Raw genomic sequence first — 15,575 nt, 5'->3', positions numbered from 1 at the left:
ACAACTCACAAGGCACAAACTCTAGCTTCTTGAAGCATGCTCATGTTACGCTTCCTTTGTCTACTGTAAGAACGACTAAACTATGCTTAAAAGACAAAAAAAGTTTTCTAGGTTAAAGAGAACAGTCCAGAAACCCCCAAACCTCTTCCAGTCCCCCCCCACCGAGGACCTCACCTGCCCAGGAGACATACCTGCTGCACATGGTAGCCAGTCCACCACGTGCATCAACACTCCAGGACTGAGGGCAGGGGAAAAAAACCAACCCACTGTTTAGAAGGTGGGCCAGCAAAATATTTTAATCAGGAAGCTCAGTTGCTGTCAGATGACTGGGAGTGAGGCAATTAACAGCAGCTGACACAGCCTGGAGTCAGCACTGGTAGCAATTTTCCCCTCTGGCTGCTTCCATAAAATCAAGGCAGCTGCGATGTCTATCGCCTGCCCTCCTGAACCCCTTGGGGTCTCTGGAGTCCTCTCACAAGCATGTAAGGAGTTGTTGCTACAGTCATTATCCCTTACCTGTCAGCATCCTCTAACCAAGAGGGTATTTGATTTGTATTTGTCTACTTGCAGAAACAGGTCACCAGAGGAAATGGGTTTTCTTATTTCAGTTATCATACAGATGACAATGAGCACATGGAGGAGGTTGTTCAGAGTGTAGCGATGTAACCCCATTAGTCTTTTCTCAGTTTAATTTGTGGGATTCATGTGTTTACAAAGAAGCTGAGCCTCAGCAGAAGGCAATTACCGTTCTTTACCTTAGTTCTTCATTTTAAGATCACTTCCCAGCACACTAAACCTGACAGCAGCAAGATGAGCACCAACAGATGAGCTGGGTTCCTCTCCAAATGCGCAGAAAAAAAATAAGAAAACAAAGAGCCAAAACTATGAAGTGACTATTAGCAACAAGCAGCAGTTCTGCCTTTCCAGCTGGTATGGTACATCTTTCTAGCTGTTTCTTTCTCCTTCCTTGCTGTGCTTCATCATTCCTTGTCTCTCCCCCCTTCCTTCCCCTGGACTCCTTTCTTTTATGATTTTTAAGAATCCAGCAATCACACCAGCAATGGCTCTCCCTGTGATTTGTCACAACCTGCTTGTGCTGCCAGTTTTCTGGTGGCTACTCTGCCTCCAGTAAAAAACCCCCACTATATTACTGCATTACAGTTAGTTCCCTGACATTTTAATATATTCAGTTAGCATTTCCATCAAATTTAATAAGCATTTACTTGTATATTGGCATATTTTTAGGAAAAAGCAATAACAGGGCGGGCACTTCTAACTTGCCTTGGATATAAAGCATGAACCTCAGGGGTCAGGCTGTACTTAACTTCCACAGAAGTGCAGTAATTTCTTTGAAGTGCTGTATCTGGAGTAACTTACACTGCAAGAAAGTAGAATCTAAATATTAAAAATAAGGAAAGATACATGTGTGGAATGGACATGGGTAGGTTTTGGGGTGCAGCAGATAAATCCACGCTATTCTGATGAAGCAATCAAATTATGCAAACCACAAGTGTTAGTGGACTGTTCATACTGACTGATGAGGTAGTCCCACAGTAAGTCACTACTTAATCACTGCTGCAGGTGCAGTTTCCTACAGAAGAAGGTGGCCGGTGTGATTACAGCAAAAGACTGGCTCCCCCCTTGCTTGTCTAACTGTTCTTATCACAGAATGGTTTGGGTTGGAAGGGACCTTTAAGGGTCATCTAGTCCAACCCCCCTGCAATGAGCAGGGACATCTTCAACTCCATCAGGTTGCTCAGAGCCCCGTCCAGCCTGACCTTGAATGTTTCCAGGGATGGGACATCTACCACCTCTCGGGGCAACCTGGGCCAGGGTTTTACCCTTGGTGTAAAACATTTATACCTTACATCTAGTCTAAATCTACCCCCTTTGAGTTTAAAACCATTATCCCTTGTCCTGTCACAACAGGCCCTATTAAAAAGTCTGTCCCTGTCTTTCTCACAAGCCCCCTTTAAGTACTGGAATGCTGCAATCAGGTCTCCCTAGAGCCTTCTCTTCTCCGGGCTGAACAGCCCCAACTCTCTCAGCCTTTCCTCACCGCAGAGGTGCTCCAGCTCTCTGATCATTTTTGTGTCCCTCCTCTGGACCCGCTCCAGCAGGTCCATGTCTCTCCTGTGCTGAGGACCCCAGAGCTGGACGCAGAACTGCAAGTGGGGTCTCACCAGAGCAGAGCAGAGGGGCAGAATCACTTCACCAGGTTCATGCTACAGTCAAGAGAGCAAGTTGGAGCAATCGTCCTGAGCCACGTCTTTCAGCCAGATCACAACAGGCGAGCTAATAATGCAGGTAAACAGACCAAAATGCCTGTACCAAGTTCGACCTGTCAGAGAACTATGCCCCCCAGAGCTGCTCAGGTGAAACACAGCTGACTTCTATAAATAAAAAGATAAAAGATACCTCCTTCAAAGGCATGTTGTTCAGAAAAGGGCAGTCCAGTTTGGGGAATAAACCTGAAAATGAGTTGCCTCCAAGGTTCCCCAAGATACTATCAGAAGGGTAATGTCATACCTCCTATAGCTGTCACTGCTAAGAAATAGGGAGTACAGCAAAATGTTCTCTGTACCCCACACAATACAGTTAATGGGTTTCAACCTCCTACCAAAATACTGGTTTGTATGCAGTGAGACAAGAATGTCCTTTCTCATCTTGTAGACAGCAAAGCTGACTGAGCATTTTATCAGATGGAATACAGTGATCATGTTTTGTTGTTGTTGTTCCATTTTTAAATGGAAAAACACCACAGTAAAAGCAAAGTTGATGGATTTGAAAAGCATCAATTAGTTGCTTTGTTCATGCATCCCAGCATTCAGTTTATCCCATAGTGTAGCTCATTGTTCGGAGTTTTCTGAGAGGTGTTACTTGCATATCGTGACATATAGTAATTAGCCCCTCAACAATGCCTGCCAGGAGGTGGCATGCATGATTACTGCCTGCCAGGAGTTTACGCAATGGCAATCCAACTTTTATCGTTCCACTCCTGTGTAACTAGCTTTATTGTCGGCATGGACTCACAGTGACTCCCCGGGATGAAACAGTGACTGCCACCTCCGCTGGCCCAACTCCAGCCACTGCGTAGTTCAAAGACTACCAGAAGCAGCAGAATGCCTCACATTTCATGGATGTGAGCAGACTTGTAGTGGTTAAATTATATGGTATTTCATCACAGACTGAATGGCAAGTTATGTTTTCCTTTTGGTAAGTAAGTTGGTTTTGACTTTAATTAATAATTGATAAAAAAGTCTGGTCTTATTCTTTAAAACATGATGCTGGATTCCTTGAATGGGTGGCACAGTCATTTAGCTGAAGTTTACCAGCATTCCGAGTACAGCATCAAGTCATCAGAGCGTGACCTCCTTAGGGGGCTTGACTATCCCAAGAAATTTACTGCCAAACACAGAGTGGTATGGTACATTCTCCCAGGGGAATCCTAGAGCACCTGCTTGAATAGACATGTTCATTTTAGAATAAAGCTGGCTTTACAATATTTGCCTCTTTTCTGTAGTTTACTGTGAAAGCCACTTGTCAGCCTATCTGTCCGTTTCCATTTGAGATTTCATTGCAATTGTGGGCAGAACCGACAGGCATCTTCCCTGTTTTGTTCCATCTGCAGTTCAGTGTCATTCACTCAAGGCAATATGAAAAGACCAGCACTCCTAAACAAATGAAAACAAATGTTTTATTTACAGGAAAAAATCTGTACACTGTGCATACATAAAAATATACAAAATCATAATAGAAAATATAAAAAGTGTTAAAATGTATACAAACACTGCTTAAAAATGTGACTCCTGTAAAATCTTAAGCTTTGTTATTAGAGTACACATTCATTTAAAAAAATCATCATACAAAATAATTCTCAAAGCTATTAAAAAAGTACACAGTCTATATTTGAATAGTTCAATGACTACATATTATAAGACTGATGAGATGATATGAATAAATGTAAGGCTTTTACACACAACTCTTATTTCAAGAACAAAACTCTGAATCTGATCACTAAGCCAGAGAAAAGGAATTTGCAGTGCCAAAATTCATTCAAAGATGCAAGTATGCCCAGACGTGGGCTACTTTAAATTTCAAACAGTTAAATCAGGTATCCTCCTTGTGTGTGAGAGGATAGCTCCCAGGAAAGATTCAGATGCTTTCTAATAACAGTCTTCTGAATTACCTACTTCAAAAAACAATTTCATTTATTCAATATGCATCAACTTCAGAAAGCATGAAGGGAAAAGTAGTAGCCATTTAATTTTGCAGTCAATGCATTTAATATTCCTTTCCTGATACATCTGTGTCACTGTCCAAATGGCATTTTCCATCCTTAAAAACTGAAGAAAAACAAAAAGAAAAAACCCCACTATGGATTGGATTGGTCTACATGTGTTTTGAACTCCTATTTAATTCAAGCCATCTCTAAAATGACCGTGTTCAGTCTGTGCAACCATTGAGTGTAGACACTTGTCTTCACTTAAGAAAAAAAACTGTCTCGGTCTTCCCGACTTTGGCAAAAGATCTACAGCAACAAGTTCAGAATTTGGATGTTTTCACCAAAGAAAGTGTACTGACCAAAAACATGCAATAATTTAGCTAAATTTGTACAGAGAGAGTGTAGATTAGAGTGTGTAAATCACCCCCCTCTCTCTCCAAAGGTACATATTTCTTACATCATGGTAATTTCACTGACTTTACCAGATTTTCAACAGCATAAAGCTGCACAGCAAAGTAAAAAAAGATGTAGTAGTTTAATCCAAGAAATGACTGACTGAGCTGTGAGTTTATGCTCAGGTAACCTTTAGAACTACAAAGGAATGGAACAATTAATATTTTTTCCTAGCAAGAAGATTTTGGCTCAAAATGAAGCAAGATCTTTCATATCTTTTTCTTGAACAAACAGCAGAATACCTTGATTTAACCATCCAAAGGCTGAATGCATAAAATGATAGAGCACCACAAGTCAGAAAAGCTACAGAATTCACAGTGGAAAAAAGAGCATAATGAAATTCAGCATAAACTCAGCACGTTTCCTTAAGCTGCTGCTGTGTTTCTGGTTTGTTTCAGCTAAGTGCAACTGTTGTCCACAGCACCAGGGCACAGAAGTGAGGCTCGATAGCTTGTGAAGGCAACTTACTCCTACTTGTCAGGAAAACTCTGTAAATTTAAAACCTGCATTACTGCAACGAGTGTGAAGAGAGCTCAGGGGGTCCACTGGCAGAGGCATTTGCATGACTGATGATGCGTCTCAAAAGCCGGGTTTGGGCAAACCTCTCTTGCCTACAGAGCCATTTCAATCTGTTAGCATGTGACAGCCACATGGGAGAGCTACAAAGCCATGCCTGTATCTTTTTCCCAAAAAGCCCCACGATATGGCTGGGAAAATGCATTTCCTTTCACATTGTCTCCATTTAATATAGGTATCTAAACCCAGCACTCTCACACATTGTTATTATTATTAAAAGATACTTGGTTCAGTGTTACTATACGCTCACTGTTTTAAGTTTACTGAATATGATTCTTTGTAAAGATCTCTCTGCCCTCAGGAGGGATGGGGAAATGCCCATAAATGCAAAAATACTCGGTGGGCTCTTACAAAAGCCAGCAATGCCAATGCCACGGAGTGTAAGCAGTGGTGAGGGGAGCACCTCTGCAGGTCCTTTATGTTCCCCCTTTATTTCTGCCCCTTCCCCTGTTGCAGCAAATGGAGGTGAACCCTCAGGTAGTGGATCAGGCACACTTGCCCTTGTGCCAAAAAACCAAAGGAGGACAAGACAAGGTAGGGGAGTAAAAATCTCTTTAAGCAGCCACAAGGTGTTTGAGCAGGCAGACCAGTGAAATAATATCACAGTGGAAACCAGTGTTGGGAAGCCATGCCGGGGATGCTTCTTTTTTCAAGAGGGGCATCACAAGTCGGTCTTCCTTCTCGGTGAGCAAGCAAGCGTTTGCAGCACAGCTCTGTGGCATCTTCTGAGGTGATGGTGCTACAGCACCCACATTTGCACTTGTGGAAGGAGCACTGACTGCCGTATAAATCAGGATACAGTAAAGAAAAAATTTCTGCTGGGAGGGCTTGAATGCACACAGTCCAGTAAATTAAAAATATACAGTTCATTTTCTAACGTCTCAGACCTGGTTCTGCATTATTATTTAAATGATGTATTAAGTAGGTATTGTTACATGAGACTTTAATCATTTGCCTTGTTCTGTACAACAGATATGTTGATTATTCTGACAAATTACTGCGGGAATAATACAACATAATCCTGCTGTGGGTAGTTGAGTAACGCAGTTAGTATTTTTCTTCGTTGTGAAAAACAAAGTTAAAGGTTAGTGGTTGCAAAGTTAAAGGTCAAAGTGATATGCTTTTTCTTCTTTTCAGAACTTGAGGATTTCCATCTTATGGAAAAGTAGCATATTCACTAGTCCTAGAAAGCTAATCAACTCTCTTCCTTTACAGACATGGGGTAGCTAACCCAGAGTACAGGAGAGAGACATGTTTGATTGCACTGTTCAAATTTCCCATGTTTTGCAAACAGGATACCAAACATATGGAAAAATAGATTAGTTCTATGTAGGTTATCTATTCTCCACAAGATTAAATAACAGTTATTAAAAGTTGCCACCATATATAACATTAAAAAGAAATCAGTATGTAATATATCCAGTCTAAGGCTAGTATGAGTAAAACCTATTCATTTTGACATGTACCAAAATGATTTATGGACATAACTATCCACACAATACAGAAGTACAGTTTTTAGATCATCTGGACATACCTTCTGTCAACAACAGGCATCTTAAGAGGATCATAAAGCCCAAATTAAGAGACTACATGGGAAAAGAAGGCTAAGTCCTATGTAAGATACATATTCTTCACTTTTGAGGAAGGAAAATCATCAGATCAAAAGAGCAGAGTGAGAAAAAAATGATTCTGTGATTATACTTACATTACTATTGAAGAGGAAATAGTCATTAATATTGTGTGCACTCTTCAATTGCCTTTCTGTTGCTTAAGACAAAACACAAAAAATACTTTCCACCAGTCACTCAGCTATTCTTTTCAGTGCCTCTTTGAGCTGTCTGCCTTTTTACTGAACGGACATCGAGTAGGATATAGCTGTGCTTTTGTGTACATACGTTCCTGTTGAACTTACCCTAAGAGAAAGGGTACAGCTGTGTGAAAAAAAAACCCCAAAACATTAACCTCCTGCCACTCGAAAAATCTGAAACTCAAGTCTTGCCGTGAAAAATGCTGCTTTAAATATATTAGCAACCAGGCAGACTTTTAGAAGTGCCTTAGAGAATATTCTCATTGTGTGTTATGAAGGAAAATATCAAATTATGTCCATATGCAATCCATAGTCACTTCTTCTGCAGGCATTACAGCTTCTCTGGGGTATAGTCTTTCAAACATTAAATAAAAAATGCTGATATCCTCTACTTTTGTCAGAAAACTCCCTATACTTTCTTAACAAACAGCAGTAACTTGTGAACAAGTGAGTTCGATTTGGATCCCAACAAAATACCTAAGAAATGATGTCTAATCCTGAATCCTATCTTTGCTGCAAAAAGGGGAGCTCCCTCTATGCTTGCTTTCAGTGTGATGTGTGAGTGCTGCACAGCTTCCCCTGGCTTTCCCTGTATCTTCTTCATCTGTGCAGACCAGGGGAAGGCATCATTTCCATCTCACTTACACTCTCTTGATAGGCTTCCCAGGGACAGTTTTGTCCTGAATGGGTTACATATATGTTGTTGCTCTCTAAAGGAATGAGACATTTCTCTTTTCCCTCTGCCCTATGCAGTCAGAGTGAGCATGGATGGGGGTCTGGCATCAAAAGTGCATCCAGTAGTTTAACTGGTTTAGCTGTGTGTACAGCCATCTCCACCTGCACTGACTTTCTAGCCACCATAAGGCCCCCTATACAGTTGAAGGTCTGTAACTGAGCCTCCATATGAATGGGAATTAAAGTCTACTCTAGACAATGACTGCACAGCTCAGAGTAGCAATTACTTCATTCTTGGAGAGTGTGAAAATCCCATGGAGCCATGAGAAACGCTGCATTGTTCAACTGGCCGCTCTGTACATGAACAATAGAGGCTGTTTCACAATGCCAGGTTTAACAGTTAAATAAGTTCATTTAAAAAAAAAGTTACACTCTAGCATATGTGGCATAAGAGACCACCAACAAATTCTGACAGTCACACCCACAACAATACATTATATTTCTGCCTAAGTATGTCCTTTGCACCTTTCATGAGCTAAGCCTTTTTTTTCTTTACTATTTGCAAAGCAGTAATAAATACTCAGGCTCAGAAAAAAAGTATTCCTCATGCCTGCTACTTAATTACAATTTATAGACTCAAGACTAGATTGGTCTAAGATACATTTTTCAAGTATTCTCTTCTTGTTTATAGTACGACAGTAGTACCTTATTGCACATTGTTTCTGAAGGACTCTCTTCTACAAGTGTGAGAAATTATTTCGTTCAGGGCACTTGACAGCTTTGAACCCTGGCAAAATGACTTTCCCCTTCCGATACAGATCATCCTGCAAACCTTTGTTCATCCTCTGCACTAACAGCTTCTCGTAGAGCAGTGGGTGGTAGGCCCCTAAGGTACAAGCTGCATCGTAGTAGAGTTCATGGTAGTGACACAGGTCGGTCTGTCGAACTGAAGGGATGTATTCATACACGTGTACTTCGTTACACATGGACATCATGATGAGGATACCTGGAGCAGAAAGTGAAAACAAAAGTGAACCCCAAATTTTGCTTTTCTCACAGCAATTTCCCTGCAGTCACCCAATCTGTTTTTCTTTCTTGCTTTCCTTTGGTGTTGCACACCTTAAGTATTACTTCTGTAAAATTAAGTGGAGTGATAGTTCCTTTTATTAGGGCAGCTTTCACTTGTCCCTGATATGTAAAAGTTGAGAGCCCTGTAGAGTTGACGGGGTAGGACAACGATCATAAAGAAGGAGTAACAAGCATATAAAGGGCTTGCATACCACCTTTTGCACACTGGCAAGGGGAAACAAGAACAGAAAGATGAGCCAGCATCACCCATGTTTCTTCCCTTGACAACTTTTGGACGGTTCATTCATATCGTCGGTAATATTAAGGTATCAATGTACCCCTTGAAACTTCTCCACCTTATTACAATGTTGGTCTTAGCTTGGAATTGAACCAATTCCACTTTTTCCATCCACTTGCTTCTCTTTAGGCAGGAAGACATTGCCAAGAAGGCAGTCTAAATACACGCAGAAGGACACATAAAGAAGCATCAGCCACGTACTGGTAGCACAAAAGCCCACAGCTTCTGAGAATTTTGTGAACAGTCTCACAGAGAGAGGCTGAGGAAGGTGAACTCCTTCTTAGAGCAGTGCTGCCACAAGGAAAAGGCCCTGACCACCCCTGCTGAGCACAGCAAGGAGCAATCCATAAAATGCCAACCCATTTTTGCCTGCCACATGTCAATGGCAGAGTATCATCAGCACTGTCAATAGTGGCTAAGAAAGGCCACATGGAAATTAATTTCTTGTTTAAAGCCAGGTAAAGGTTCGCTTTAACCTTAGGCGCAGTCCTAAGATGCTGTTACTCTCCTTAACCCATGCTCAAGATCAAAACTGGGCCAGGACAGATAGGTGAGCTTATGCAAACTTTGTTTTCCTATGGCATAATTGTAAATCCATACTAACAGAAGGTCTTTATAGCTTTGAAATGAAAGAAATCTTACTGTTGCTGCTGCACATTTTCAAAGGGACTAACATCAGGTATTGATCAACAGCACTGTCTAAAGTGCAATACTTTCACATCAATCACAGCTTCTGGGATCCTTTTCTGCTTCCCATAGCCATGTGAAAGGAAAATGATGGAGTAAGCATCAGACACCATTTTTTTGACGATTCCACTTAAAAAACAATAAAATATAGAAAATATATTGTAGCATTTGTTGCATTAGTGGTGTCCCTATCTGTTCAATATGACTGTCAACTCTCAGAGGAGACAGCTGTACTAATTCTGCTCACTTCGCACTTACAAATGAGAACTAATGTAATTGTTGGGTTTTTTTCTGTACAACAGCTTTGGAATGATAAAGCATCAAAGGTGTTTTGGGTAATTCTCACAAGTGACATGAATTAACGTAAAAAATTATTTTGTTTTGTTAATTAAGCAAAGGCATTTTCTGAAATCTAGTTTGCAGTTTGGGAACACAGAGATTTCAATGGCTTGCTAATGAAAAGAACCTTATGTTCTCCCTGCTGTGTATCATTAGATTATCAAAATGATTTTTTCCCTGCCTGACGTGTGAAGTAACTGAAAAACAATTACTTCTGTGATTAAATCTTCTTTTATCATAAATGAAAGGTTCTGAAAATGTTTTCGATTGTTCTACAGCTTTACACTCTACAGAGTCTATGGTCTCAAAAAGCTAAGCACATCAATTTCAAAGGAAAAGTCCACAAATTTAAAAGAACTTTAGTCTTAAGCAGCAAGAAACACGGATTCACGGCAAAAAAACCCATTTAATCCCTACTTGAGCAAAAAGTATGAGCTTAATAAACCGTTTCCTTGCCTCCAAGCTGTTATAGAGATGCTCTGAATTGTAGCCTGCCTAGCAACTATGACTAGAATTGTTTGTTTATTGTTTCAGTTTTACAAATGCTTTCGTCAGCTTTTCCACTGCCAACCTCCTTCCTCCAGTGATGGAGAGCCCACCTGCCACTCCAAGGTAACCGTTATCCAGCTGAATCAGAGGATGGATGGTCGAAACGTGTGCAATAATGAACCACGTCCAGAAACAGACAGTAAAATGATTTCTCTCCTGCACCCAGAGCCAAGCCTGGAGCCAGTTTCAAAAGCTGTACCACCAATGTCTTAGGAAAATTAGCTCTGACAGAAAGTACAAGCCTTAACCAGAGCGTGTTTCATTTCACCGCCACATTACCCAGCTAACCTTAAAATTAATAAAGGAAGTTGCCATTTGTGGGATAGGAAAACTGTCGAGAACAAAAATTGGGACTCTCTTATAATTTCATTAATAACAGTAAAGATGGCCACATCACTGCAGGTACAGCTCAATAATGACAAAATTTTAAGCAATATAATTGACTTTCCTGTAGATTAGTTAATGGAGCACTTAGAAGTGGTAGAGTTCTAGTTCTTAGTGATCTGTGGATCAATGCCCTCCAGAATCGATCTAAAAGGCACGCTGGGCTACCTAGTTCAGCTCTTGCCCTTCCTGCCTTGTTTCATCCAGTCCATGTCTTGAGATTTCAGATCAGGTTGCTACAATAAATAACCATAATTTCTGACAGTCCACTCAAGTTTTTGCTCATGCTGGACAATGACGTTTTGAGGGAGGAAACACAAGTGACAGGCTAGTTTCTGAGTGTAACAGCTGATTTACAGCACATCTTTGTGTTGAAGTCTAGGGTCAACAAACTGAAAGATGAGCTAAGACAATGAGTAGAGATTACCACATACTGAGGTGTCCCTGGGCTACAGAGGCTTATCTGTCCTGGTGGAAATGGGAGCGCTCCTGAGACTTCCAGACCTGGTGCACACTGCAAATGCCCAGACCCTACTCTGGGGAAAAACAGTGGCCAATGCCAGAATTTTTCTCCTTTAGCACCTCTAACACCACAGAACCCCAGCCAAAGAGACCAACAGTGCGGTACAACCAGCACTCCCATCCCAACTACCTATGGGCGAGATCCCAGGGCATGCAGTATTACACGCTCAATCTACATGAACCCAAGGAGGTAGGTCCCTCCACTTAGCTGTCACAGCCCCCAAATTCTCCCTTGGAATGATCTGCTCCTGCTGTTTTGTTCAAAAACAGAAGGTCGAATAGCACTGTATAAAGAAGGGAGGGAAGACAAAAAAAAAAAAAAGCTCCTTTGACAAGCTGTTTTCTTTGTAGGGTAGGAATAGGGTCCTCACTAAAATATGGAATAAATGCGTGTAGTTCTGTCCCGTGCCTTAGAGGATGCGAATCCCCTCCACAGGGGACAGCCCTAGTGTTGTAGAGCTGTTACTGAAATCTAAATTCACAAAAACCATGAATCAACTATCTTTAAAAGAACAGCAGCAGTTTAAACCACGAGGACATTTACACCAGTCCATGTACTAGAATATATTCAGCTTTTATTCTCTTTACTTTCTAATGCCACGCCTGGCTTGTTTTCCTTAAGTCCCTTTAAACAGGGTCTCACGTTCCAGCCTGTGTTTTTTAGTACCACTCTGACTCAGTTCCTCTCTTTGCTTGGTGTTAACGACATTGCAGTGAGTTACTGACATCTGTATCCAGCAGGTGTAAGTGTGCTAAGCTGTCTATATTTTCATCTACCTCACAACTCAGCTTCCCTATCTTCCCTTCTCTCCCTCAGTTACCTTCAGTGATCTTACAATTTTTTTTGAAATTACTAATAGCTTTTTGGCACTTACCTGATACCCAAAATACTTTTTATGTTATGTTTGAACTTTTATGTTTTGGATGCAATCACAAAGATGAAGAAGAGGTATGCAGCTGACTGCTTGCTGACTTGACCTTCCTTCTGTTAACCTGTTTTCTTGCCAGTCTGCTCTGCAAAGTCCTACCTCACCTCCTATTTGTCATCCCATTTGTTATCTTTACACATCTCTCTCTGTATTATTGCTTCCTAGGTTTCTCTTCTGTGGCTGAATCTCTTTGCGTTTCGTCCCACACAAATTAACCTGTAGTTCCCAAGTTTACTTCCTTTCCCTATACTGCCCACCCAAGTAGAGTACATGCCTATCTACTTACTTCTTACGTCCGTGTACTTTTCACATCACTGTCTGATTCAGTATCATCTGCAAGTTTGTTTGATTTCTCAGCACTCCTCTATGATCATCAGCATCAGTATGAATATAAACCAAATTGTCTGATAGCCTGTAGGGTGAAGAATTTCCATATGCTACACTTCAATATTTGTCTTTGCTCACAGTCCTTAAGTTAGTTTTCAGTCAATGCACAATTACTACATATAAAACAGCACAGTCTGGCTTACACAAGACCTAAGGAGACACTAATGAGCATGATGAGATAGTCATTGTCCCAACACCTTATATTCTGTACGGAATTAATCTCACTGAGATGTTCATGCCCATCTCTGACCTAGCTGGTCTAAAGCACTCTTTATAGACAATGCAGGAGACAGCCATTTCTAGGGCACAATTCATCTGACTTATTTTAGATGTCTACTTTAGGATGGGATGAATTGTTCCCTGTAAGTGTTGCTTCTCTCCAGTGACTAGGCAGAAACTGAAAATAAGAGTCTGGTTCTTGCTATCAAACACCTTCTCCTCCACTCTCCTAGGTCAGAAGCTTTTGGAGCTTCGTGAAAAAATAATGTAATTGGCTTTTCCAGGAGCACTGTGAGAAAAAATAAAAACAAGGTGTGATTCATCTGACCAAATGTGCCCACTGGTGCAGTTACCCACACCTGAGATAGGTATCACAGGCTCCTCTGCTATCAGTAGAAGAAAGTGGCACTATTCGGAAGCAGCCCATGTTTACTCATCCCAGAGCAGACATCTAAAAACGGGTCTTACAAGCCATGCCCCAGAAGTTCCTGTTTCTTTCTGTTGACTATAAGGGAAGCCTGAGTGGCAGCACAGACACCTGTACCACATGAGTTCTTCGTGCACTCCTAGTACGGTATGAAAATTTCACATGCAGAGGGGAACACAGGTCTCATAGCTATTTAAGAGGTGCCTATTTTTTGCTCCAATAAGTCTGAGGCTGACTAACACAAATATGGACCCGCACCAGAGACATCTAAAGCTCGGTGGCATGAGCCCTGCTCCCTGACTGACCTCGCCATGGACCACAAACAGAAGTCAGTTTTATGTGCAAGGATTAAGCTGAGCGGAGACAGCTTTTTTTACACTCATAAGGATTAAGGCATGGGAATAGGAGTGAAAGCAGAGAATTACAAAGCATTTAGGGAAGGTCAGAGGACATGCACAACTTAAGAAAAAGTAAAACCTGAAAGGGAAAGCCTATAAGCTATCTACAGCATGCAAACATCAAAAAAGAGTGCAGTACTCCTTAGAACGAATGCCGAGAGAAGTCCATGGGACAGAACGCAAAGTCTGCTTTTCATCAGTGGGCCCTAAAAAAGCTCAGGAAAAACTGTGTTAACTACATTAATTGGATTAATCTAGTAGTAGCAGTATTACTATCGTGCCTAGGGGATTTGGTCAAGAACCTGTTAAGCTCCAGTACAAACCAGCCAGTCTGAGTGATGATGTTGCCATGAGATCCGTGGAGGGGTCTGGAGGGAACTGTGCAGGCAGTTCAAAGTCCCCTCAGAGCAGGGAGAACTTTGAAGTTAGATCAGATTGCTTCGGGTCCTGCCCAGCCCAGTACTGAGTATCTCCAAGGATGGAAATGGAGCTGTTGAACCTTTTCAGAAGTTTACTGAAGCATGCAAAAATAATACCGTAGGCATGACTCTGAAACCAGCAAGCAGGTGAGAAAAAGACCATCAGACCTGGTCTCTTCCAGATCTGATGCTTACGCTTTAAAACTTTTAGATCTAAATATCCAATCTAAATTTCACAGTAAGGAAAAAAGTCAGAGTATCTGGCATGATTTTAGCTTTGGCAAACATGATTGGTGCAACCATACATTCAAAATCACAACTGAAGATATTCCTGTATAGGCCACTCTTACCTAATTCTAAAACCCTTGCTTCATTTTCAAAAGTCCCATTGGGATTACAACTGTGAAAATGGAAAAATGCAAAATAATTCTGCCTGCGTGGAGAAAAGTTGTTTTATAGGAGATCATTCAAAGGTGTGCTTTATGAATGTTTTATAGTTGAATGGCAATGTTCCTAAATACTGCCTTGAACAAAAAAAGATTGTGATCATAGAATACTTTAAAAAATATTTTAAAATATATTATTACAAAGAAATGATGTGGCTGTCAGAGAAACAGTCAACCTGCAAGTTTGTTATAACTGTACAATATTAGATGCTAATAAAGTATTATGTATTTCAAAATATTATTTATTAGTATTTCAAAATCCTTAGAAAGACATGTTACTTTTTTTTCCTATTTGGCAGATACCTATGGTGTCAGGAACTGTTGGGTACGGTTTAAAATCAGTCCAGTTGGCACAAACAAACTCCGGAGCTTTTACAATCTGTGCTGAAAACATTTAAACCAGAATTAAATTAAGATTCAATTCCTTGCATGGATCATTTATACAAATGAACACATACTATGGATTCTAATCAAAAGGAGAAAATGTTTTTCAATTTGTTCTTGGCAATTTTAATGACTGAAGAGGTTTTGAATTTCCAACATGCATCTTTTGTACAGTACAATTAGGTTTTGTGGTTAGCACACTAATTTAAAAAGAATGTTCTCTAGTTTACAAGTAAATAAAATATAGTTTAATATATCTGAATACAACAGATGCTGTATGAAAGCATCTAGAATAATAAGTGTAATTCAAACATTCAGCAAGAAGTCAGCATCATTTTAACAAAATGTAAGAGATGCTGAAAACATTTAAATACACATAATCT

General features: G+C 40.6%; 2 protein-coding genes across 2 annotated transcripts in view; one reads left to right on the top strand and one right to left on the bottom strand.

Moving 5' to 3' along the window:
- LOC142044719 (pinopsin-like) overlaps positions 1 to 10,890 on the top strand; it is an 85,989-nt gene extending 75,099 nt beyond the window's left edge. The window contains exon 4 of the mRNA XM_075057429.1: positions 10,663 to 10,890. Within this exon, the coding sequence (XP_074913530.1) occupies positions 10,663 to 10,890 (228 nt within the window). The remainder of the gene's footprint in view (positions 1 to 10,662) is intronic.
- The window catches only part of ST6GAL2 (ST6 beta-galactoside alpha-2,6-sialyltransferase 2), a 29,242-nt gene continuing 17,393 nt past the window's right edge, over positions 3,727 to 15,575 (bottom strand). Inside the window, exon 6 of the mRNA XM_075057428.1 lies at positions 3,727 to 8,742. Coding sequence (XP_074913529.1) covers positions 8,474 to 8,742 — 269 coding nt within the window. The 3' untranslated portion in view covers positions 3,727 to 8,473. The remainder of the gene's footprint in view (positions 8,743 to 15,575) is intronic.

This window comes from Buteo buteo, chromosome 25, assembly GCF_964188355.1.
Source record: "Buteo buteo chromosome 25, bButBut1.hap1.1, whole genome shotgun sequence".
NCBI classification, from domain to species: Eukaryota; Metazoa; Chordata; class Aves; order Accipitriformes; family Accipitridae; genus Buteo; species Buteo buteo.
This window is presented reverse-complemented; position numbering and strand designations above follow the sequence as displayed.